At 38.1% G+C, this 27,356-nt stretch overlaps 1 protein-coding gene across 9 annotated transcripts in view; it reads right to left on the reverse strand.

The window, feature by feature from the left end:
- HUWE1 (HECT, UBA and WWE domain containing E3 ubiquitin protein ligase 1) overlaps positions 1-27,356 on the reverse strand; it is a 172,760-nt gene that overhangs the window by 44,389 nt on the left and 101,015 nt on the right. For 8 of the 9 annotated variants that reach the window (XM_047093660.1, XM_047093663.1, XM_047093667.1 and 5 more), the window contains 14 exons: positions 24,200-24,445; positions 23,048-23,181; positions 21,876-21,970; positions 11,887-12,078; positions 9,530-9,746; positions 8,999-9,121; positions 7,826-8,063; positions 7,206-7,436; positions 5,551-5,673; positions 4,958-5,053; positions 4,100-4,369; positions 2,047-2,199; positions 364-491; positions 56-137 (listed from right to left, as the gene is read on the reverse strand). In XM_047093660.1, the coding sequence (XP_046949616.1) occupies positions 56-137; positions 364-491; positions 2,047-2,199; positions 4,100-4,369; positions 4,958-5,053; positions 5,551-5,673; positions 7,206-7,436; positions 7,826-8,063; positions 8,999-9,121; positions 9,530-9,746; positions 11,887-12,078; positions 21,876-21,970; positions 23,048-23,181; positions 24,200-24,445 (2,328 nt within the window). The remainder of the gene's footprint in view (positions 1-55; positions 138-363; positions 492-2,046; positions 2,200-4,099; positions 4,370-4,957; positions 5,054-5,550; positions 5,674-7,205; positions 7,437-7,825; positions 8,064-8,998; positions 9,122-9,529; positions 9,747-11,886; positions 12,079-21,875; positions 21,971-23,047; positions 23,182-24,199; positions 24,446-27,356) is intronic. The other variant, XM_047093664.1, reaches the window with a different exon arrangement.

Consider the following 27,356-nt stretch of genomic DNA (forward strand, 5'->3'; position numbering starts at 1 on the left):
TGGTCTATTCTTACCTCAAGAGGCTAAGCAGTTTTGTCAACTATGTATTATATACCTTAGTCATTTGGGCTCTCCTTTTTGAAGAGATGGCTGTCTTCTCATAGAAATCTATCAGGAGCAACACGGGGGTGATCCACCTAAAAAAGAAAGAAATGATTTACTTTGGGCAAGCCAGAAAACCTGTACAATATGGGAAAACTTATCGTGATTTTATTAGGCACCTCATCTATTTTCAAACCACAAAAGGTACACAAGATTTGCCCCATACGTGCTCTAGAAAAGTGCTTGATTTAGGGCCTGAGCTATAGGGCCCAAGTTTGAGAGGAACAGAAATGAAACCAGGTGAGATACAAGATCACTCACTTCGGGGTCTGGACCTCTTTTTGCTCCTTGGCGGCCTGTAGGCAGGGTTGAACCACTTCCAAGAGTTTGATTAGGACATTAAGGATGCCACTAGATTCAACAACCCAGGCACAAGGTAGCTTCAACTCCTAATTGGCCAAAGAAAAATAAATAAATACAACTTCTATTCACCATTAAAGATTGGCACAGTATAGAAAAACACAAAGCTGAACACTAAGAGAACTGCTGAATTAAAATTCCACCTCTACCACCTACTAGCTGTGTGATCTGATATGAGTTACTTAAATTCTCTAGGCCTTCAGTGTTTAGACCCTCAGGGATCATAGGAAGTAATAATTTCTACTTCGAATGTTAACTGTGGGGATTAAATGAAGTGTGTGTGTGTATACTCGTTCACCCTAATGCCCAACGCATTGCCTGGCACATTAGTATGTACTTATACAGAAGCTGTTATTAGGATCACTAATATCATTATCATTAAGGATTACCATCTAGGAAATATAATCTTAATTATGTTGAAGTTGAAAAGCTTCTGATTTACAGAAAACCTTTATATTCTTTCCAGGAAGATGGAATAATTAAACATAGCAACAGTTAGTTAGTAGTTCCCCTACAGGTGCTACACTATAAAGTAGTTCCTTTATAGGGGCTGCACTGGAAGTAATTTAAATGTCCAATAGGCAATTACTTAAACTAGGGGACATCCAAAAGATGGAATGTATACATGACATGGAAAATATTCATAATACTGAGAGAACAAAATACAAATTTTCTTTTTTAAAATGGTCTGATCCTAATTATTTTAAATGCATAAAAAAGGACTAGAAAAAAATTAAAGACTATTACTTGTGATTTTTAAAAGGGGGGGGGAGATTCATGAGTGATTTACGTCTGCATTATAATGTTATTGGGGACCCTGCATTCAGTACTACTTTGCAATCCTTCCCAAAAGTTATTTATTCACAAGTGCTATAATAAGAATTACCACGTCCATCAAAAAATGAAAACCCCAAGACTGTAAACACACAATTTGACACATACACTGGACTTAATCTCCTGAGTTCTTGTAAAGGGTTTACTCCGTTAAGTTCAGGTTTTACTGTTAAGCCTGACCTACAAATGAAGAGTCACTTGTTCAAGGTCAGTTGCCTCCTAATTCCTATGTAGGATAAAACAAGAACATGTCCTGGCCATTCTCTTGCTTAAAATAATCTGTTGATTGACCAAGTATGAAGGAAGAATCAGATTCTATCTGATGCCCATCATCCAATTTCCACATTTGACCCCACCTTTTGTCTACCAGTTAGGTTTCCTCAGAGACGCCAAACTATCCCACAACTGTACTGGGATAGTCATTCTAAAAACCTTATAACTACCACCCCCCAAATCCTCTAAGACATGATTCAATTAATTAACACTTGTTCTGAGAAGCTCTTCCCTCATTAGCCAGAAGTGATATATTTGCCCTCCTCCTGAATTCAGAGAAAATTCTTTATACTATTCATGTGGCACAGAACACTGCATACTGTACTTAATTATATGTCTTATAGCCTATCGGACACTGTGGGCTCATGAAATGAAGAGATCATGTCTTACAATTCTACCTTCTTAAAGGTCTCAAATGGTAGGTGTTTTATAGTTCTTTAATGATGAATTACAGGAACCAAAAGATCTAAATCTTACCTCAAAAAGCAGTGTTAAAAGCAAGATTCTAGTAGCTAAATTGGAGGCTTGGGGCAGGGTGGCCATCTGACTGATCCACTCTGACACAGTTTTTGTGTCACTCGTTGTCAGGGGAAGAGCAGCTTTGATCAATACATCAGCAGCTTCCCACACCTAGAAAAGCAGAGAAGTGGCCAAGTCAGGTAACTGTAGATAGAGTATGATAAGGTTTGTCAAAACATCCTTAACCTTATAAAACACTCCCTCCACTCCCAACACATTTGCTGAAGAAGGATGAGTGAATAATAAAACGTTAACTAAAGGGATTTAGTGTATCAAAAGATGCATGCTACGAAAGGAATGCCTCTAAAAAGAGAAGTTTCTTAGGCTAGATTACAAGCCTCAATTTTAACTTAAAGGAAATGAATATTTAAAAAATTTCTGGGTTCCTGGGTGGCTCACTAAGTTAAGTGTCCAACTTTGGCTCAAGTCATGATCTCATGGTCCCTGAGTTAGAGCCCTGCGTCAGGCTCTGTGTGAATATCTTAGAGCCTGGAGCCTGTTTCAGATTCTTTGTCTCCCTCTCTCTCTCTGCCCCTTCCCCGCTTGCACTCTGTCTCTCTCAAAAATAAACATAAAAAAAAATCTAGGGGTGCCTGGGTGACTCAGTTGGTTAAGCATCTGACTTCAGCTCAGGTCCTGATCTCATGGTTCACTGAGTTCGAGTCCCGTGTTCGGCTTTGCATTGACAGCGTGGAGCCTGGAGCCTGCTTTGGATTCTATCTCTCCCTCCCTCTCTGTCCTTCCCCACTCAGGCATAGTCTCTCTCTCAAAAATAAACAAAAAAAATTAAAAACATTTTTAATTTCTAGTGCATGTAAGTCAACCCCAAAGGTTCTCCAACTTACATTTCCATCAACAATCTTTTACTACAATTGCCCCAGAATTACCATTAAAAACAAAAATAAACCAGAATGTTAGAAATGTTGGTCTTTAGTCTGCATGTTCAATTTCTTACAAATTTGACATAATTGCTGTTTTCTAGGTTTCAGTTTTCTTAAAACCATTTCTATAAGCTCTTAATATAAAAGATAACTAAACCTAGATCCTATCTTGGGAAAAAAGGTTTACCTAGTTCTCCTTTTACTTTTGTGCTATCTCCATACACTAAAATTATTATGTTTACATATATCACTTAAAAAAAATTTTTTTAAGGTTTATTCATTTTTCAGAGACAGAGAGAGACAGAACATGAGGTGGGGAGGGACAGAGAGAGAGGGAGACACAGAATCTGAAGCAGGCTACAGGCTCTGAGCTGTCAGCACAGAGCCTGACATGGGGCTTGAAACCACACACCATGAGATCATGACCTGAGCTGAAGTCAAATGCCTAACTGACTGAGCCACCCAGGCGCCCCACATAAATCACTTTGATTTCTTCCTCTGCTCTCTTGACTTAAAAAAATATACAAAAGAAGATTCCAATGATTTAAAAACATGAACAGTAAAAAAAAAAGGTAAATAGGACTAAAATATTAACTACCTCTTTGTGTGGGGATTCAGGGTTATTTCTTATCCTTTTCATGTAACTAGTACACGTTAATTTCACAATAAAGAAAAACACTTTAAAAGAAGACAAATATCAGGTCACAACTATTAATTAGGATGGGGACTTGTCAAAGTGGTTGCATAGGAGAGGGAAAATAAAACATTTATTCACGGTTAGTCCAAGGGGACTAACTTGGCTCAAGAGTGAGACACATTTGGGACGTTTTGGATGAATTTCAGAGGAGATGCCTAGAAAAAGAAAGCTTTGTTTTTTCCTTGAAAAGGTATTTTTTTTGTTAAGTAGTTTATTCACTTTTTGCAGGGAACACTCAAGAAAGAGCAAGATTACCAGATCTAAAGAATTCAAAGAGAATACATCCATATCAGGCAAAATGCAAAAACAAAACAAAACCCTCCAAGCCCCAAGCCAACAGTTTTATTTAAAAAAATAATAATAAATCAGATTTTGATGGATGGCAGAAAAACCACTTCACACACTCCTTTCTTCTGGCTCCTGGAGAGCTCACCTGATTGACTACTTGCTTCAGAATCATGTCTCGATAGTCAGCTCCATTACGTTTGATTGCGGTCATGATCAGATCACACACCCGGTATACTGTGTCCGGCAGCTCATCAAGAAGGTGAAAGCAGCCTGGCAACATGGTATCTGTGAAAGTGTGGAGCTCATCTTGTTCCAATGGATCAGCATCCTGGAACTTCTCTAGACATTTAGCTTCTTCCTCCTCCTGCTTTTCCCGAGCTTTCCGTTCCTCCTCCTCCTTCCGACAAGCAACTTCCTGGAGGTGGGGAAGGAAGAATGATAGCATATGGGAGAGGCGAAGACAGAGAATACTCTAAAAATGTACTGGCCCTACCATACTGAATACCTACTACCTTTCTCCTCAAGCAGGAGATATGTTCTTAGGCGTGGCAATTATTCATGAGGGCAGCCACAAAGGCTAAGGCAAGACAGGAAAAGCAGAGAAAGACACTTTTAACTCCCAAAGCATTGCAAATTTATTTGCAGCATCCTGTATCACACCCTCCCAAGAAAATCACCTGGAGAAATGGTCCTGCATTCTCTGCCAGTCTAAGTAAACTGAAGCAATTGTTATTTAAGAACAGACAAGCCAAGATTGGCCTAATTACCAGGTATGTTTTGGGTCTCTTATTTGACAGTAAAGGTTAACATTTCATCTGCCTCACTTAGCTTCAGGTCAGTACAATGTAGATCAGTGATGGCAAGGTTGGGATGAATGAATACTCTCATGACTTTTCTTTAGACATTAATTCCACCAATTACATTGCAGTAGTAGCAGAATGTTCATAAAAACAGTAAAGATTAATGTTGTCAGACCCTTTTGGATGTCCTATGTCCTAGTTACCTCAGGTGATTCCGCTCTTTGATCCATTGGGATATCCTGTCCTAGAGACATGGCAATTGCTCTCATCATCTGGTCCTCTTCCGACATACTCAGATCCTACAGAGAAGCAACAGAAAATCCAGCAACAAAACACATAACAACTCACAAGAAATCAGACATCCTGTGCTCAAGCTTTAGAGAAAAAGAGAAGGTGCCCTGAATGCTGCTCTCTAAATTCAAATCCTAGGCTTACCTGGTTGCTACAAAAACAAAGAGGGGAAATCACAATGAAATTAAGCATAGGAAGGGGACTTCAATGTGACTACCTAGTCTGCATTTCAGAAAAGCATTTCTTCTATTGCTTCCTGACTGTGGATACTAAGAGTTCTTCTGCAAAAAAAGTCCAGTAATTTGCATGGCTGGGAGATAGGAAGCTTCTGCTTATTACATTCTAGAACAGTGTTATCACAAAACAAAAATACTGGCATGCAGAAGTCTGAAAATGACAAGTAGTTTATAGAAGGGAAGACCAATGATGGAAACACTACAGAAGAAAAAACATAGCAGCAGCCAAACCAATGCCCTAGAAAATTACAACTGCTAAGCCAACTTACTCGAACAACTCCTCCCATGATTGGGGGAGGGTGGGTTAGAAGGTACTCTGTGGCCTGCTCCATGGTGCTGGTGTTCAAGAGGGCCTCCATGGCATGTTCCCTTGTGAAGCCCATGTCCATGAGCTACAAAAAGAATGCAGGATCTCAGAACCACAATAAAAGAGAAATTCAAATACATTTTTAAAAGGTAGAAACCCCTCCAAGATGAAAACAAGGTTTTCTAACTTCATATGAACTGAGAATAGTAATAAGCTAAGGCAGTTAAGTAAATAAACAATCCTTTCCATTTGGTGCTTCCACAGCATTCAAACATCAGAGCTACACATTGGGGCAGGGAGCCAAGGTGATTCTCAATTCTATCCTCTAAGAAAACGGGGCTAGATGTTTATCACCATGAACAGGATCACTCTAATTCACAGATTGAGATTCATACACAGAAGCAAAAATGGATCCCCACTCTTCTGGAAAACAAACTGGCAACAGAACAAGAGCCTGAGAAACTGACCCAGACATTTTATTACTAGGAAATAATCATGAGATGTACAGAAAGATATGTACAAAAAGAAACTATACACCACCGATTTACAACATCAAATAAGAGGATTAACATCCAGTAATAAAAGAATGACAGGAAGCTAAAAAATCACCCATTTTCTTAATGACAGCAGTACAATTCTACATACTGTATGATGTTAGTTAGACACAAAATCAAGTGATGAAAACCCATCTTTTCTGTTGACATTATGAATGCCTTTAAAAATATTTTGTTATATTTCCAAATTTTCTTAAAGTGAGCATTTAATAGTTATATATGTATATTTAAAAGACATATTTGTGGGGCGCCTGGGTGGCGCAGTCGGTTAAGCGTCCGACTTCAGCCAGGTCACGATCTCGCGGTCCGTGAGTTCGAGCCCCGCGTCAGGCTCTGGGCTGATGGCTCGGAGCCTGGAGCCTGTTTCCGATTCTGTGTCTCCCTCTCTCTCTGCCCCTCCCCCGTTCATGCTCTGTCTCTCTCTGTCCCAAAAATAAAAATAAACGTTGAAAAAAAAAAAATTAAAAAAAAAAATAAATAAAAGACATATTTGTATTTAAAAAGGACTCTAGACATAAAGAGAGCACACATACACACATAAATTCCCAGAGGAATAGCTAAATGCTCTGTGATACTGAATTGTCAGGATTGTAGAGCCTCCTCAGTCTGCTTCTAGCCTCCAATTTTCAAAATGTGGTTTATATATTTACTTAAAGACAACAAACAAAAGTTTTGTAGATAAGGTTTCAGAGAGCTCTGTTGGAGAATAAATTTGGGTCATGATACCCCTTACCCTTTCCCTCTACAGATTAATGAGAAAGTAGCTGAGAACAGTTTGTGTCCAAAGAACATAGCAGCCACAGCCTATTGAGAATACTGTAAAAAAGTTTTAATACTTAACAACATGCTTGGGAGGACACAAATCTTTTACCTGTTAGGGGCATGAAAATTACACTCCAGCTTTCTCAGGAGAAAAAAGAAATGCTAAGAGGGAACAAATTTAAACATATCTCCTAGCTAAGAGGACCAGGCACTCAGTGGCATGTAAACTTAGAAAACCCACAAGCAGTATACTCTATCAGGTGCAAAGCCTAGGCCCTGGAGTGGGAGGCTAGGACCCTACCTGTTGCAGTTGCTGCTGGTTGACTTGAGGTTCCCGGCGAGAGCCACCTTCTTCTTGCCCTGTGTCCTCTTCTCCTCGAGACCCCTCCTTCTCTTTGCTTAGTCTCTCTCGAATCACAGGTTCTCCTCGGAGAATGTGGCATAGGATGGCCAGCATGGACTCAGCCATTCGCCCACCATATACCTTCAGGGGTTTCCGGTTCCAAAGGTTCTTGATGCAAGTAAAGGCTGCCTAGAAATCATTTGAAAAGCTGCGTGATCATTCTATCTCAATTCAAAGCTACTGGAGGAGTAAGTCAAGAACTTACGGGAAAGTCTTTCCACAAAAGGTCAGTGCCAACAACAAAATCCTTGGTCAGTACTGAGGGGGCATGAAGAAGCACACAGAAGGAGCATTGAACCCAATCTAAAGAACCAATCTCAAGTTTACAGTTCAAATATTTACACCATAGCATATTCTCCAATGGTCTCTATCCCCCTCTTCTGTAAGGCAGCCCTTATCTGGGAGTAGGATCCAATGGTTCTCCAACAATCAAGTTATTTCATTAAGGACCAAAAAGAAGGAGAGCTACTTAATCAGCATGAGAAATTTGTCTTGGTTTCAGAATGCTCAATACTCACTTTCTGAGTTACCACAAGGAAGCGGAGGGCACTGAATTGTGGAAAGTTCTGGACGCCTCCAGGCAATTTGGCAGGCAGTGAATGTGGAGATTCAAGCACCGTGGTGGGATTCACCATCTTCTCCACTAGCATTAGCCAGGCATCTAGGAATTCTCCTGTGCCATCAGGTAAATCTGAATGTTCTAATCCCTCAGCAACAGGAACTTTGCCTCCCATGGACAGAGCCCAGTTGAAAGTTCTAAATTCAAAAAAGAAAAAGTATATACAGAGAATATTAGTATTGTAGATGGGGGGGCATTCAGAAGGTTCCCAGTATCTACACTGGTACTACACGTCCCTCCTCTTAGAGCTACAGCTGCTAATCTATCCAATATTTATTAGCTTTATCTTTTTGGGGAGGAGGGTTTACTCCAGATTTATTGGGGTATTACTGACATATAACATATGTAAGTTCAAGGTATACAATGTGATGATTTGATACACATACAGACTGCAAAATGATTACCACTTTTAGCTTTACTTTTCAAAGCCAAACTGAACAAACAAAAAAAACAAAAGTGGTTACCAGAAGGGAAGGGAGTAGGGGAATGGGTAAAATAGGTGAAGGGGATTAAGGAGTACAAACTTAGTTATAAAACACAAGCACTTCACAGAAATGAAAACTGCGGCATAGGGAATGAAGCTAATAACATTATAATAACTTTGTATGGTGACAGACGGTAACTACACTTATTGGGATGAAAACTGCATAATGCACAAAACCGTCAAATCATAATGTTGTACACCTGAAACAAACAGAAAACTATATGTCAACTATACTTCGATAAAAAAGTGAAATTCAGCTTAGAATCTTCAGACTAAGAGAAGGAGAAAAATTATCAGTCAGAGAAACAATAGAAAAAGACAAGTCTATTAGAAAAATATGTACCAAGCACTAAAAATCAAATGAGAAAAAGCAGAGACCCTTATGAACACCTCTAAGACAGGGTGAATCCCAACCTCCAAGAAGACAGACAAATATGTCTAGTTCCCAGAATGTAAAAGGGTGTAACTAATGGCTGTCTCTATGTATCTCACAGTCACAGGACAGGTGATGTAGAAAGTTGTGTGCTAAGGCACACAGAAAGACCAAACTCCAAAAAATGCTTCTCTGTGAAACAACTCGATTCTTACTCAAAAAGAGCATTGTGGCCTCCAGAGCAGAGAAATTTCTGCAGCATGAGGTGGTAAGGATATTTCCTCTCATCAAACAGCATTGGAGATGTAAAACCAACGGAACAGATGAAGAATGTCAGCCTGAAAGAGGGAAAAAAAATTTTAGACTTCTCTGAAGCAGTCACAGAAGCAGTAGGAAAATTCATGTAGAAGCCTAGAGTAAAATTTAACATTGTACTGAAGTGACTGAGAGACTGACTGGAATTCAGGTGGGTGGCTAGTCTGGTTGTTAAAATTTCTAAAGCAAAAAAGGTGATGATTTTTACACCTAGGAAAAAATACAAGGTTACTGAAATATAGTTTGATTATAAATACTTGAAAAATCTCTATATTCTAGACTAAGAAAAACCAAGACAGTACATTAAACTGCATGTAGGCTACGCATCTATAGTTAACAGGGGACCTTTCAAGTCCTCTAGTTCAGTGGTTCACTCTCCATTTAAGTAGAAAAGCAATGAATTTGATTCTGTATCTCAAGCAGAATCTCACCTGAAGCGGGGAGTAGGTGTATATGGTGGAGGTTGCCAAGATAAGCCCTTTGTGAGGAGCTTAGTGAGGGCTGAAGCTGTGGATCGAGCAGCAGGTGTCGGTGCTGTGGTGGTGCTGGCAGCATGATGGCTCCTTCTCTGGCGGACAGGAGACCCCACGCAAAGTTTAACAAGGAGTCCAAATAGTTCAGCAAGTGCTCGGCCTAATCTGGAGGAAGCTGGAACCCAAAAGTCAAAATAAGGCATGAGAGTACTCTCAGAATGGTTTCATTATAACTGACATTACTGACGATATATTTTTTATGATCGACCACTTCCTCCCACACAAACACCTGGATTTGTTTCTACATCTGACAATCCAAAAAGGAAGTTCCAGAGAATAAATGCCTCTTTTGAAGGCAACAGAGAAGTATGTTGGCACTCATTATATATGTGAAAGACAAGATAAACACATTGTTAAAGTAGGTATTAATGGAAACCGTCTTTGTAGAAAAAGCAACACAGCAATATGAACCAGTTAAGTAAATGAATACATCTACTGGGTTATGGAATCACTTAAAATGCCTACAGAACTTTAAACATAGCAAAACCGTTAACAATTTGGACCAGGAAAGAACATCAGATATACTATATATTGTCTGATCACAACATTAAATGTATGATCCCCAAAGGAAAAAAGACTGCTATGAAAAGCTTAACAATTTTATAAATGCCTTTCTTAAGGTGTTAGGTAGATTGTAAGTATTTCAAATTTTCATCCTTGTAGGATGCTTTTTGGTATACGTTGTTGAACCAAAGAGTAGAATCCAAACTCATGTTTGAAAATAGAAAACGGGAAAGGAAACATGGCCAAACATATTCTATTTGGGTGTTTCTTTGCTTTTCTTAAACCATTTCTCTGTATTTTTGTTCTACAGTATTACTCAAAATCATAAATGAAAATACTGCTACAGAATTTCTAAAACAAACATTTCATCATGATCCAGAGTTAAGAAAGGTTAGATCTGAGTCAAAGTAAAATCTCTTGTATACAACAATGCACTCTGAAAAATAGGCTCTACTAGAGCTGACAGTACATATCATACCCAAAACTTAGTAAGCAGAGTTAAACAGCCTAAGAAAAAAGGAATATGCCTTTCTTCTTCTTCTTAATCCATCCGAATTAGGATTTCCTAATATTAAGCGGTACAGATACTTGCACTGCTTGGCTGGATGCTGGGTATGCCCAGACTCTGAAAAACCAATGCATTCAAACCTAAGACTGCACTGTTTCACCTTCAGGTGAACAAACAGCAAAGTGGCTCAAAGGTTGTTAGCAAGGATAAGAAAAGAAGATAAAAGGCCAGTAGCCACAGATAAATAGACATTAAAAGCCATGGGCCGGGCCCACAAATAAACCCCAGATTTTTCTAAGGTCAGAGTTGTCCAAAAGGTCTAGCAAAGAAAGTAGAGGTAAACCATGAGCACCGTCTTGGTCAATTTACCTTCAATATGGGGTTTGTGGTGGTAGATTTTCAAATTAAAACGAGTACAAGTAAACAAATTAGAACAGAATGTAAAATTCAAGGGAGTTAAAAATAATAAACAGAATAACCAAAGTCCATTTTCTGCTTGTTTTGGGGCACAGCTCCAGATTCCCAGGAGTTATGTCTTCACTTTCCTCTACATTAAGGTGTCAGAAAGAGGTAAATATTGAGGAACATACAAAATAGGTTCCTTAAACACTGACATTAAGAGGCAAAAGAAGACAAAGATCCGTGCACATCTTTAATGCAGTATTGTATCATGTTAATGTGGTCTCCACAGAGCTGCCAAATTTACATTATTAAAACATGAATCAACTATGTCACTTGCCAGCTATGTTTAAGGGACAGAGAAAGGAAAAGGAGACTGGGTGGAGTAGCCACACAAGTAACAGGAAAACAGGACAGTTTCATACCACAGAAGCCAAGAAAAGAGTATTTTGAGGTGGTGGGCCAACTATCATCCTGCAAAAAAGTGAGAAAGGAGCTGAAGAGTATCCAATGGACTTAGCAATAGGTTACTAATGAGACATTTCAGTGGAATGGTAGGAGTAGAAGCCATTTGCAGTAGTTGATGAATAGGTAGGAAAGAATTAAAGACAAGGAGGGGTAGACATAGCTTTCAAGAAGCGAGTCTCTTATGCCTGAATCCCTAGCACTTAGTACAAAGCCTATCACATAGCAGATATTGTATTAAGTACACCTGAAAATAAGTCACCAAAGTTGAAAAGTTCCTTAAAGGAAACAACGCAGCCATATCAACTGAATTTGTCTGAGAACTGGTTAAAGCTCTGAAACCCAGAAAAGGGAGTAGAAAGAAAAAAAAAACCCTCACCTGACAATAAAGGCTTGATTTGCTTGATTCTGGCAGCCATAGCAGGTGTGATTTTAGATTTGCCCTTAGAATCTGAAGCAGTAGGTTCATCTGTCTCCATGGGAGCCAATGTATCACCATCAAGCCCAATGCCTTCTAATAAGCCCTGGGTAGAAGCATCCATACTTGCAGCTGTTCCATCCTGTTCCCCATCTGTAGACACAGAGGAAAGCAGTAAGACCATGTTGAGTTGTCACTTACCTGGTTCCTTGTTCTGAAGTCACAAGAAATAGCTACCCATGGTGCTTGTTACACTTTAAGTTTCCATAACTTCCTAAATCTGAAATAGAAAAAGAAAAACAAAACTGTACTAACATGCTCCTCTCCTTGAAGCCCTTCTAAGTAGCTAATATTGACATTTTCCAGTGAGAGCATATGAACTGTCTTAAAACAGGGCTACCTTCTAAGACTAGGTACTGTATGACACAGGGGCACCATTCACACAGACTACAATATGAGTGGTGCACCCTCCCCGCCCCAACCAATGCTGTCAAGGTGAATACCCTGTTTGAATTTCATGGCTTGCTAATAAACTCAAATTAAATATCATAAATTACCACTGGAGAAATACATTTTCTAGTATATAAGATTTTTGCATATGAATGTGAGGTGTAATCTTTTTCTTTTTTGGTGGGGATATGTGTGCTCTTAGATCTAATAATCAGCTTTAGACAAACGTTAATAAAACACATCACCAAGTTTTTTTTGTAATGTTCTAAGAAACCCTGTGGAAATGGGAGTCATCTTTGTTAAATATGTAAAAGAAATTGTTAGAAAAAAAATATATCCAGATTGTTAGGTGAAGCAATTCTTTGACAGAGTCTAATTTTGTTCATATATCCTTCCTAGTAAATTATTTTATAGTTTCTTTGAGTCAAAATTTGGTGTATTTGACTAAATTCGAGGTTCTAATTTTTGGTTTGGTCCTCTTTCTCCGAATTTATTAATACTTTATTATTTTTTTATTTTAGAGAGTCAGCGAGTAGGGGAGAGGGGCAGAAAGAGAGTGAGATTATCCTAAGCATTTTCAACATGGAGCCCAAAGCGGGGCTCAATCTAACTGTGAGATCATGACCTGAGCCAAAATCAAGAGTTGGATGCTTCACCTACTGAGCCACCCAGGCGTCCCTCTCCAAATTTAAATGGGCCAAAGGTTTGTGTTTGTTTTATTAGTGCTCTCCCCTCCCCCATAATAACTAGCTATCGTGTAACTCCTTATTTGGTTAAGTTATGCCTTTATTCCTTAAGCATTTTCCCTACATTTAGTTAAACTCAGTACAATTTGTAAGCATATCTTATGGGTTTTTATATATGGAACTGTCTTCACTGTTTTCTTAATAGTCCACCAAATTAATTTCTTCCCTGTTGCAGAATATAGGGGAAAAAAGTTTCCAGAGGCACCTGAGTGGCTCAGTCGGTTAAGCGTCCGACTTCAGCTCAGGTCATAATCTCGCAGTCCATGAGTTCGAGTTCCATGAACTCACACTCTGTCTCTATCTCAAAAGTAAATAAACATTAAAAAAATAAAAAAAAAACTTTCCAGAAAGTTGCCTTTATTTTTTTTAATTAAAAAATTTTAAGGTTTCTTGATCTTTGAGAGACAGAGCACGAGTGGGGGAGGGGCAGAGAGAGGGAGAGACAGAGTCTGAAGCAGGCTCCAGGCTCTGAGCTGTCAGTATGGAGCCCAACACGGGGCTGGAACCCCACAAACTGAGAGATCATGACCCAAGCTGAAGCCGGATGCTTAACCAACTGAGCCATCCAGGTGCCCCAAAAGTCGCTTTTATTAATTTTAGGTTTGTTGCATTAGAATCTGAAAATTGTGTATAATTTATGCTTATTGCAATTTGGAACTTTTATTGTGATATAACATAAAAGCTATTCTCTAAAATACCATTGTACAGGGGTGCTTGGTTGGCTGGCTTGGTTGGAAGAGCATGCAACTCTTGATCTCGGGGTTGTGAGTTCAAGGCCCACACTGGATGTAGATTACTTAAATAAAAATACCACTGTACAAAGGAGCCTAAAAGATGGCAGAGTAGGACGGCCCTGAAATCATCTACTCCCACATTTACAACTAGATATCATCCACATCCAAGTCAATAAACTGAAGAGCAATTCGAAGACCAGCAGAACAAACTCCACAACTAAATATAGAGAAGCAGCTGCATCTGAGAGGTTAGGAAGGTCAGAAAGGCTGAGAGAGGCTGCCCACAGAAGGGAGGGAGTAGGGTGCAGAGAGGGTAGGGAACAGGCACTCGCACCAGGAAACTCACAAGAGGAGATTAATTCCCATAACGTTTGGCTTTAAAAACCAGAGGGGCTGTGGGCACCTAATGTGGCTCAGTCAGCTGAGTGTTCAACTCTTGATTTCAGCTCAGGTCATGATCCCAGGCTCATAGGATCAAGCCCTGCATTGGGCTCCTCGCTGAGCAAGAGTCTGCTTAAGATTCTCTTTCCCTCTTCCCCTCTCCCAGCTAGTGCATGCGAGCTGGGAAATATGCACATGAAAATAGACCCATCGAACTCACTGAGTCCACAAAACATAGCATTCATTACTACAAGGAGACCCAGAAGAGAGAGAAAGGGGGGTAGAAAATTTATTTGAAGAAATAATAGCTGGAAACTTCCCTCATCTGGGGAAGGAAACATATATGCAGATTCATGAGGCACAGAGAACCCCCAACAGAATCAACAAAAGCAGATGAACACAAAGACACTGTGATTAATTTTGCAAAATACAATGATAAAGAAAAAACTGAAAAGCAGGAAGAAAAAAAGAAATAAATGTGCAAAATATAGTGATAAAGAGAAGAATCAATAAGCAGCAAGACAAAAAAAGTTGGTAACCTATGAGGGAAAACCCAGAAGGCAAGCAGATTTTTCAGCAGAAACTTGGTAAGCCAGAAGGGCATGGCATGAAATATTCAAAGTGTTGAATGGGAAAAAAATCTGTGGCCAGGAACAGTTTATTCAGCAAGGTTATAATTCAGAACAGAAGTAGAGATAAAGAGTTTCCCAGACAAAAACTAAAGGAGTTCACAAACACTAAAGCAGCCCTGTAAGAAATAGTACCTGGGTGGCTCAGTCAGTTAAGTGTCTGACTTTGGCTCAGGTCATGATCTTGTGGTTTGTGAGTTCAAGCCCTGCATTAGGCTTTGCAATGAGTGCTCAGAGCCTGGAGCCTGCATCAGATTCTGTGTCTCCCTCTCTCTCTCTCTCTGCCCCTCCCCTGCTCGCTCTCTCTCTCAAAAAACAAACATTAAAAAATTTTTAATTAAAAAAAGTGACAATATCAAGGAACTCACAAAAAAGGATATAAAATGTAACAACAAATACCTAAAACATGGGGAAAGAAGAATGGGTTCAAACTTAAACCACAACCAACTAATATAGACTGCTATATGCAAAAGAAGTTATATACGAACATCATGGTAACCATCTATCAAAAACCACTAAAAATATTCAAAGAATAAAGAGAAAGAAACCCAAATAGATCACTAAAGAAAATAGCAAACCATGAAAGATAAGAAAGGATCAGAAAATTTCAGAAACAACCACAAAACAAGTAACAAAATGGCATTACATATCTATCAATAATTACTTTGAATGTAAATGGACTAAACACTGCAATCAAAAGACACACAGTGACAATATGGATAAAAAAGCAAGACCCATCCTGCCTAAAAGAGACTCATGTTAGACCTAAAGACACCTGCAAGTGGAATTCGAGGGGCTGGAGAATCATCTATCATGCAAATGGTTGTCAAAAGAAAGTCAGAATAGCAACACTTATACTGGACAAAATAGGCTTTAAAACAAAGACTGTGAGACAAAGAAGGACACTATATAATAATAAAAGGGACAATCCAACAAAAAACTGTAACAATTGTGAATATGCACTCACAAAGGAGCACCCAAATACACAATACAGTTGATAACAAACATAAAGGAACTAATTGATAGGAATACAATAATAGTAGGGGACTTTAACACACCCACTTACATTAATGGACTGATCATCTAAACAGGGAATCAACAAGGTAACAAGGACTTTGAATGACACACTGGACCACATGGATTTAACAGATATATTCAAAACATTCCATCCTGAAACAAAATAGCAAAATAACACATACACATTCTTTTCAATTATACATGCAACAGTCTACAGAACAGATCACACATTAGTCCAGAAAACTAGCTTCAACAAATTCAAGAAGATTGAAGTCATACTATGCATCTTTTCTGACCACAATGCTATGACAACAGAAGTCAACCACAAGAAAAAATCTGAGGGGTGCCTGAGTGGGTCAGTTGGTTTAAGTGTCCAACTCTTGATTTCAGCTCAGGTCATGATCTCAGGGTTTGTGAGATGGAGCCCCCACATCTGTGCTGACAGCACGGAGCCTGCTTGGGATTCTGTCTATCCCTCCCTCGCTTGCATGTGCTGTCTCAAAATAAGTAAACATTTTTTAAAAATCTGGAAAGACCACAAATACGTGGAGGTTAAACAACATGCTACTAAACAACGAATGGGCCAACCATGAAATCAAAGAAGAAATTTGAAAAGTACGTGGAAACAAATGAAAAACACAATGGTCCAAAATCTCTGGGATGCAGCAAAGACAGTTCTAAGAGGGAAATATTTAGCAATATAGGCCTACCTCAACAAGCAAGAAATCTCAAACAACCTACAGCAAAAAGAGCTGGAAAAACAACCAAAACCTAAAGCCAGCAGAAGGAAGGAAATAATAAAGATTAGAGTAGAAATGATCTAGAACTAAAAAAAACACAACAGAACAGATGAATGATAACTGCAGCTGGTTCTTTAATCCTCAGTAAAGAGAAAGGACAAAAATAAAATCACCAATGAGAGAGGAGAAATAACAACCAACACCACAGAAATACAAAAAATCATGAGAATGTTATGAAAAACCATATGCTAACTGGACAACCCAGAAGAAATGGACAAATACTTAGAAACACATAAACTACCAAAACTGAAACAGGAGGAAATAGAAAATTTGAACAGACTGATAACCAGCAAAGAAACGGAGTCAGTAATCAATAAACTCCCAGCAAACAGAAGTCCAGGACTGGATGGCTTCACAGGCGAATTCTACCAAACATTAAATCAAAGAAGACTTAATTCCTATTCATCTCAAACTATTCCAAAAAATATAAAAGGAAAGAAAACTTCTAAATTCTTTTTATGAGGCCAGCATTACCCTGATACCAATACCAGATAAAGACACCACTGAACGAGAGAACTACAAGTCATTATCCCTGATGAACACAGATGCAAAAGCCCTCAATAAACTCCTAGCAAACCAAATTCAACAGTATATTAAAAAAACATTCACCATGATCAAGTAGGATTTATTCCCGGGTTGTAAGGGTGGTTCAATATTTGCAAATCGATCCGTGTGATATATCAAATCAGTAAGAGAAAGGATAAGAATCATAAGATAATTTCAAGAAATGCAGAAAAAGTATGACAAAGAACAGTATCTATTCATGATAAAAAAAAAAAACAACAAAGTAGGTTTAGAGGGAATATACCTAAACATAATAAAGGCCACATATGAAAAACAAAGCTCACATCATCCTGAATGGGGAAAACTGAGAGCTTTTCTTTTAAGATCAAGAGTAAGACAAGGATGCCCACTCTTATCACTTTTATTCATCACATCACTCGAAGTCTTAGCCACAGGAATCAGACAAGAAAAAGAAATAAAAGACATCCAAAAGGAAGAAGTGAAATTTTCCCTATTTCTAGATGACATAATACTATATATAGAAAACCCTAAAGACTCCACTAAAAAATGCTAGAACGGATATACATATTCAGTAAAGTCACAGGACACAAAATCAACATACAGAAATCTGGTGCATTTCTATACACCAATAATGAAGAGAAAGAGAAATTAAGAACAATCCCATTCACAAATGCACCAAAAATAATATACTCTAGGAATAAACTGAACCACAGTGGTACTCTAAAACACTGATGAAAGAAATTGAGAACACAAAGAAATGGAAAGACATTCCGTGCTCATGGACTGGAAGAACAAATATTGTTAAAATGTCTATACTTCCCAAAGCAACCTACACACTTAATGCAATCCTATCAAAATACCAGCAGGAATTTTTACAGAACCACAACAAACAATCCTAAAATTTGTATGGAAACACAAAAGACCCTCAATAGCCAAAGAAACCTTGAAAAAAAAAAAAAACAAAGCTGGAGGCATCACGTTTTCAGACTTCAAGTTATAATATAAAGCTGCAGTTATCGAAAACTGTATGGTACTGGCAAAAAAAAAACCAGACACACAGATCAACGGAACAGAAAAGAAAACCCAGAAATAGACACAACTATATGGTCAACTCATTTTGTCAAAGCAGGAAAGAATATACAATAGGAATAAGATGGTCTCTTCAACAAATGCTGTAAGGAAAAATGGACAAGATGTAAAAGAATGAAACTGGACCACTTTCTTACACCATACACAAAAATAAATTCAAAATGGGTCAAAGACCTAAATGTGAGACCTGTATCTATAAAAGCCCTAGAAGAGAACACAGGCTGTAACCTCTATGACATCAGCCATAGTAACATTTTCTAGATATGTCTCCTAAGGCAAGGGAAACAAAAGCAAAAATATACTATTGGGACTAAATCAAAATAAAAATCTTCTGCACAGTAAAGGAAAACAACAAAATTAAAAAGCAGCCTACAGCACGTGAGAAAGTATTTGCAAATGACGTATCCGATAAAGCGTTACTATCCAAAATATACAAACAACTTACTTCTACAACTCAACACCCAAAAAACATATAATCCAACCAAAAAATGGGCAGAAGACATGAACAGATATTTTTCCAAAGAAAGTATAGAGATGGCAAAAAGACACAGGATGTTCATCTTCACTCACCATCAGGGAAATGCAAATCAAAACTACATTGAACTATCACCTCACACCTGTCAGAATGGCTAAAATCAAAGCCACAAGAAACAAAAGGTGTTGGTGAAGATGTAGAAAAAAAGGAACCCATTTTCACTGCTGGTGGGAATGGAAATTGGTGCAGTCACTTTGGAAAATAGTATGGAGGTTCCTCAGAAAGTTAAAAATAGAACTACCCTACAATTCAGCAATTGCGCTACTAGGTAGTTATCCAAAGAATGCAAAAACACTAATTCAAAGGGATACATGCACCCCTATGTTTATATTAGCATTATTTACAATAGCCAAGATATGGAAACAGACCAAGTGTTCACTGACTGATAAATGGATAAAGAAAAAGTGGCACATATGAAAACAGAATGTTCTTCAACCATAAAAAAGAATGAAATCTTGCCATTTGCAAGGATGTGGATGGACTTAGTATAATGCTAAGCAAAACAAGTCAAAGACAAACACTGTATGATTTCACTCCTATGTGGAATTTAAGAAACAGAACAAATGAGCAAAAGGGGAAAAAAGAGAGTGAGACAAACCAAGAAACAATTATACATTGTTTCTGATCATTACCAGAGGGGAGGGGTTGGGGAAGGGGTTATATAGGCAATGGGGATTAAGGAGTGTACTTGTCCTGATGAGCTTGTCCAGGTGATGTATGGAATTGTTGAATCACTATACTATAGAACTGAAGCTAATATAACACTTCATGTTAACCTACTGGAATTAAAATAAAAAATTTTAACAAATATAAAAGAAAAATTTTAAATATATAACATGGAATCAGAAAAACAAAATAGCCCTGTCCATATATGTGTGAGCCACATATAATTTTAAATTTTCTAGTAGCCACATTAAAAATTAAAAACATAATTTTAAAAAATTTTTTTAATGTTGGGGCGCCTGGGTGGCTCAGTCGGTTAAGCATCCACCTTCAGCTCAGGTCATGATCTCACGGTCCGTGGGTTCGAGCACTGCGTCGGGCTCTGTGTTGACAGCTCAGAGCCTGGAGCCTGCTTCAGATTCCGTGTCTCCCTCTCTCTCTGCCCCTCCCCTGCTCATGCTGTCTCTCTCAGTCTCAAAAATAAATAAAAACATTAAAAAAAATTTAAAAAATTTTTAATATTCATTTTTGAGAGAGAGAGAAAGAGAGAGAAAAGCAGAGAGAGAGGGAGACACAGAATCTGAAGCAGGCTCCAGGTTCTGAGCTGTCAGCACAGAACCCAGTGCAAGGCTCAAACTCACGAATTGTAAGATCATGACCTGAGCCGAAGTCGGATGCTTAACTGACTGAGCCATCCAGGCGCCCCAAACAGATAATTTTTAATATACTGTTTAACCCAATTTATTCAATTTTTATTTTTCAACATATAATCATATATAAAAATTGTTAAGTTTTTACACTTTTATACTCAGTAATTTTTAAAAACCAGGTATCTATAAATATGTTTAGAGTACATCTCAATTTGGACATTATATTTTCATAGAAATAGCCGATCTACGTTTATTTCATACATTTTATGCATGTATGAATATATGTGTGTATGTGTATGTATATATACATATATACACACATAAACACACACACACATATATATGTATATATATATATATGTATACACACACACACACACACACACACACGTAGGATGCATGCCCAGCGTGGAGCCCACCCTGGGGCTTAAAGTCATGACCCTGAGATCAAGAGCTGAGCTGAGATCAAGAGTCGGACACTGACTGAACCACCCAGGTACCGCTTTCACAGAATTTAGTTGAAAAAAAAAAAATACATTCACATACCAAAGTTGTTCTAAACATACTTAGAAGCCTTCTAACAACTGAACACAGTAATAGTTGTTATATTGAAACTAACAAAAATTAAGAATTCAGTTTTCTCCATCCAATCTATATAATCTCAACTACATGTTTAGCAACCCTATTTCCAAATAAAGTCACATTTTGAGGTGCTGGGGGTTTAGTGCTTCAACATAGTTTTTTTGTGTAGGTGGGATGGGGAGACACAATTCAAAACATAATACCCTCCCCTTGTAAGAGGAAATAAAGAAAAAAAAAAGAGCAAGAGGGAAGATAGAGAGAAAGGGGAAGAAGAAAGATGGGGGGGGGGACACCTGGGTGGCTCAGGTCAACATCTCATGGTTTGTTGAGCTTGAGCCCTGCATCAGGCTCCCTGTGGTCAATGCGGAGCCTGCTTCAGATCCTCTGTCCTCCCCTCATGCTCTCTCTTTCAAAAATAAACATTTAAAAAAACAGGGAGGGAGAGCAAAAGAGGAAGAAAAAAATTCAATTTTTTAGCTGTACTGGCTACCTTATGAGTGTTCAACATTCCACACATGGCTAGTGGCTACCATATTGAGCAGTGTGGTTCTAAAGTGTTCCACAGTCACTTAAGACAATCATTTGCCATCTTTAAGCAGGGAAATTAAGCTTCTGATAAGTATGCATTCACAAATTAGAGTCTCACCATACGCTTTGATTCAGTAACTTCTAGGAATTAATCTTCCCTTTACAGAAAACTATATAAAAAGATACTCATTTTTAAAAATAGTCCATTAGAAACTTAACAGGGAATGGTTACTTCACAAACCCTTTCTTTACATGGCACTTAATGTCAAGTGAAAAGAGATCTAAAATATTACCTCTAAGATAATCTCAACTATGTTAATAAAATGTATCCTCAAGGGGAAAGATCAGGTAGATACTTCCAAAATATTATTTGTGATACAAGTATGAGTGATTGTTCTTTCTACTATATCCCATAATTTTTACCATTATGTGTATATACATTTTATAGAGAAAATGAGTGAAAATAATTTTAAAATAAAAATGAAAGGAAAAAAAATTGAGGACTAAGGAAAACAGAGGTAACTAAATTTTCACACACACACACACACACACAGTCACCTATAAAGACACAGAGACAGAATTCAGGAGAATTAATGGCTAAGATTTTGGTTTCTTGGTTACCTGATCTTTTTCCGCCCTGGGTCGTACCTGCCTTCTCATCCTTTGGAACCAGTTTCTGCATGTCCGCCTGGCCAAATTCACACCCAGATGGTAGGCTGCAACAAGACAAACCATGAGTAAAAAGAACTGTCATAGCTCATTTTTATTTTTATTTAAATTTTTTTTTCAACGTTTATTTATTTTTGGGACAGAGAGAGACAGAGCATGAACGGGGGAGGGGCAGAGAGAGAGGGAGACACAGAATCGGAAACAGGCTCCAGGCTCTGAGCCATCAGCCCAGAGCCCGACGCGGGGCTCGAACTCACGGACCGCGAGATCGTGACCTGGCTGAAGTCGGACGCTTAACCGACTGCGCCACCCAGGCGCCCCAATAGCTCATTTTTAAAGTTATGCTTGGTTCCTAATCTGCTTGACTGACACTATCCTCCCTGTAACAGGTAAGTTAACCTAATAGGGTGTCTGCAATGATCAAGTTCCTGAGGTAGCACTCAACAAGGTGTTGAAATCAACTCTTTGGATTTGGGTAACAAATTTAAAATACCTATCATGCTGACACTGCATAATAAGGACATAAGATCAAAGATGTAGAAGATAATACATTTATAAGCAAGCCCCCAGGCTGGTAAATGGGAAGGACAATACTATGGACTGAACATTTGTGTCCCCTCAAAATCGTATGTTAAAATCCTAATGCCCAATGTGATGGTATTAGTCGGTAAGGCCTTTGGGAAGTTCTTACATCTTGAGGGAGAACCCTCATGAATGGGACTAAGCATTAAATAAATAAATAAATAAATAAATAAGCATAAAATTAATGGGACCAAGCATAAAAGACGCTCTAGAAAGATTCCTAGTCCCTTCTGCCATGTGAAGATAAAAACAATTAAAAGTCTACAACCCAGAAAAGGACCCTCACTCAACCATGCCAGTACCACAGCCTCAGACTTCCAGTTTCCAGAAGTATGAACAAACAAAATTCTGCTGTTTATAAGGATCCAGTCTGTGGCATTATGTTACAGCAGCCTGAATGCACTAAGACAGATAAGGAACCCTCTGAACTCTTTACTAATAAATAGCCTTCTATCCTTGACCAAAACAATCTTCCAGGATAATTGAACTTAGTTTCTCTGTTAGGAAAGACAAAGATAATAAAGAGATGACCATTCCCTTACCTGTTTGGGGTACACAGGGAGAGAAGAACAGTGCTTTCCCACACCAGGGAACAGTATAACTGGCTCAGCTTGCTCAGAACACTCAGACCCAACTGAGAACCCCACTGGTTTACGGAGATGGAACGAATTTCACTCTGCAATCAAAGTAAACAGAAGCTGATCTTTGGGATGCCCTCCTCAACATTTGTCTGTGTCTAACATCCCTTCTCATTTTCTTCTCATTGCTTTATTGGAAAGTGAAAGACAACAGTCATGTGCAACTTTATCTAAAGAAACAGTTCTGTAGATTGACAGCCTTCTAATTTTTTTTAGGTGGTAGGGAGCTTGTTATTTTCCTCTTATTTCTTAATTTCAATAAACGTTTGATTTAATTTCTTGAAGGGAACATTTCATATGAATTTTATTTAATTTAATAAAAAGTCATGAAAATAAATCCCTAAGCTTTGTAATGCAATTGAATTGTTTTCTAAATAGTTTATACCTGTGCTTTTCATTTGATTTGATCCAAAGAATATACTCCTGCTCAAAGGCATAGAACAGGGGTGCTGAAACATTACATCATTAATCTTTAGAATTGAATACTTGAGAACTAAAGGCTGTAAAACCGTGAGCACACAAAAACACCCTGTGTTTCTGGAACCACAAGAGGAACCTCACACGGATGGCAGGCATAGGGTTTGATATTTAAGTAATCTTTATTAATCTGTTAATTACCACTGACTTAAATGTTCTGTGGTCAAATTTCTTTCTTGCCATCCCATTATTAGGCCTACATGCATTTGTAGAAAGATTGGGAAACAATAAGGCCAGATAAGCACCCAATTGAGGCTTGCCTACTAAAAGAGGTGACTATATATCCCAGTTGGCCTATATAGCTGCCCATTATTTATAGCAACCTCTTTTCCTCTCAACAAAGTCCAATTCAGAAAACAAATTATATGGTAACCCAAATTCTAATGAAAAAAAAAAATACTAAGGCAAAGCGAAACTAGACAGCAACCTGAAACATAAACCTACATTACTCACTGAAAAAAAATCTGTTCTTTTAGCAGCTAGCCCAGGTAGAACTGCTTCTAAGCACAGTAAGATGCCCAGTATATGCCACAGGTATTTTACCAGCTTTAAACCAACTTGCTCACCCCCAGTTCTTACCTGTCCAACTCTGCAAGTATGAACAAACATCATGATGTAGGCGTGGGCAGCAGTAAGTGCATGCAGTAGAGGTGTGGCCTGAGCTGAGAGGGTAGCATCAGCAACATTGCCAGCACAAGCCAGTTCTCGCAGTAACACTGAGCCCCCAGGGGATTCAATTGGGCGGTGTAACGGCTCCAAGGATGAAAGGATGGAGTCCAACTGAAGGAGACCCTCCTGAAGAACTTTGGGTTCATGTGACAGTGTCTGAAACAAGAATAATAATTAAATCATTAATGTACAATGAATTTCATATGCATCATGTCTTTAATAGTCACAACGGAAGAAGTGCAAGACAAGTCTCACAAATTTCAAACCTGGCCATGGTCTCCCATCTGGGTAAATGGCAGAGCCAAAATATGAATGCAGGTAGGACACACCTAAATGCCTCCTAGAGAAACATTTTACTTCTCTCATGGTCTCCCATCTGGGTAAATGGCAGAGCCAAAATATGAATGCAGGTAGGACATACCTAAATGCCTCCTAGAGAAACGTTTTACTTCTCTCAAATGAGAGGCTTTCAAATGTGGTAAGCCAATCATATTTAAAAGCTTGTGATGGCCAAACTGAAATACTGTTACAGGAAGGACTCCACACTATGTGATTAATTACAAATTTTTCTCAATAGGGAGCAATATTAGGCAAGGTTCCAAAGCATGGAAGTAAACCGGTATTACAACTGTTCTTTTCCTAAAATAAGAGGTGATTCTAGAATAGGTATCAGCTAGGCAATCTCCTTTTTTATGAGATGACTCAAGATTATATGGCCCTTGTAATTTGCTTTTTGAGTCCACAGAAAATTCTGTCATCCAAAGACAGGAGAACTTAAGTGTCTTTCCTGTGGCTTTAAACACATCTATCCATTCTCACACAGTATCTTAGAGGTAGGATAAAGATGGATCACAGCCTCTTCTCCTCTCTCTCTTATGAATAGCACTTAATTAAATATTGCAAAGAGTAAAGCAAAATAAAACATTAATTACAGCTATGTCACAATTATGGACCCTTCCAAGTCCATAAGCAACTGGATTACTGATTTTTAGCAGCAATTACTTGCCATTGCACAATCCAGCTAATAAAGGAACTTCATAGATTTAATGCAGTCCCTATGAAAAGGTCAATGGCCTTTGGGTGGGGGTAAGAAATAGAAATCTCTCTCTTAAAATCCTTAAGAAGAATCTCAAGGGACCCCAAATAGATATAACTATCTTGAAAAAGAACAAAGTTGTAGATCTCAAACTTCCTGATTTCCAAACTTATCACAAAGCTACAGTAATAAAAATGTGGTTCTGGCATAAAGACAGACTTTAAGACCAACAGAACAGAATAACGCCCCAAAATAAACCCTTACATCTACAGTCAAATGATTTTTGATAAGGGTTTCAAGACAAAGGTGCAAGAGAAAGAACAGGCTTTTCAACAAATAGTGGTGGGAAAACTGGGTATCTACATGCAAAAGAATGAAGTTGAGCCTTACTTTACACCATATGAAAAAATTACTCAAAATAGATCAAAGACCTGAAGGTAGCAGCTAAAAATATAAAAACACCTAAAAGGAGCCATAGTGTAAAAGCTGTGTGACACTGGATTTGGCAATGGTTTTTTAGATTTGACATCAAAAGCACAGCAATGGCAGGAAAAAAAGATAAAATGGATTTCATCAGAATTGAAAGCTCTTGTGCATCAAAGTACACTATTAACAGAGGTAAAAGGCAACCCATAGAGTGGGAGAAAATATTGCGAATCATTTATCTGATAAGGAGTAACCAGAATATATAAAGAACTCCTACAACTCAACAACAAGAATCAAACCCCACTAAAAAATGGGCAAAGGACTTGAGTAGACATCTCTCCAAAGATACACAAATGACCAATAAGCACATAAAAAGGTACTCAACATCACTAATCATTAGAAAGATGCACACTGAAACCATGAGGTTGCACTTATACCTACTAGGTTGGCTACTATCAAGGAAAAACAAAGAAAAAGAAAATTAACAAGTGTTGGTGAGGATGCAGAGAAACTGGAACCCCTGTGCATTGTTGGTCAGAATGTGAAATGGTGGAACTATGAAAAACAGTATGGTGGTTCCTTGAAAAATTAAAAATTGAACTACCATATAGTCCACCAATCCTACTTCTGAGTGTATAACCAAAAGAACTGAAAGGAGTCTTGAGTATGATCACACTTTTATGTGGGATCTAAACAAGTTAAATTCAAAGAACCAGAGAGCAGAATGATGGTTGCCAGGGGCTGGGGGGAAATGTGGAGATGTTGGTCAAAGGGCAAATTTTCAGTTATGAATAAGTTCTGGAGATTTAATATAAGCATGGTGTCTATAGTTAATACTATATTATGTACTTGAAATTTGCTGAGAATAGATCTTAAGTGTTCTCACCCCCCCACACACACAGTCTTGAAGAAATACAGGCACACCCGTGTTCATTTCAGCAGTATTCAAAATAGCCAAAAGGTGGAAGTAGCCCAAATGTTTATCAGTGAATGAATGGTTAAACAAAATGTGGCTTACACATATAATAGAGCCAAAAAAAGAAAGGAAATTCTGACATATGCTACAACATGGGTGAATCTTGAAGACATTATGCTATGCAAAATAACCCAACCACAGAAAGACAAACAGCTTATGAATTACATGAGGTACCTAGAACAGTCAAATTCAGAGTGACAGAAAGTAGAACAAATTTACCATGGGCTGGGAGGGCAAGGGGAATGCAGAGTTGTAATTTAATGAGTACAGAATTTCAGTTTTGCAAGATAAAAAACTTCTGGAGATTGGTTTGCAACAATGTGAATGTACTTAACACTACCGAACCATACAGTTAAAAATGGTTAAAGTGGTAAATATCATGTGCTGTGTATTTTACCACTATTTAAAAAAAATAAAGCACTTAATTTCTTGGCAAAACTTGAACAATCTTGAAAAAGGAAAAAAAAACTACATTAACTAAACAATACCAGATTGTGTTAAAAGCATCTATGAGAAAGGATGACATAATAAAACCCAGCTCCAAAACATTCTTGAAGATATACTTTCTCTTCCAATAAACTCAAATGTTAGAACCATGTACCAAACCTAGGAACAATAAACAACTTCAA

The sequence above is a fragment of the Lynx rufus genome, unplaced genomic scaffold (assembly GCF_022079265.1).
Source record: "Lynx rufus isolate CCGP_SWC_20201006 ecotype Redwood Valley unplaced genomic scaffold, mLynRuf1.p SCAF_35, whole genome shotgun sequence".
NCBI lineage: Eukaryota > Metazoa > Chordata > Mammalia > Carnivora > Felidae > Lynx > Lynx rufus.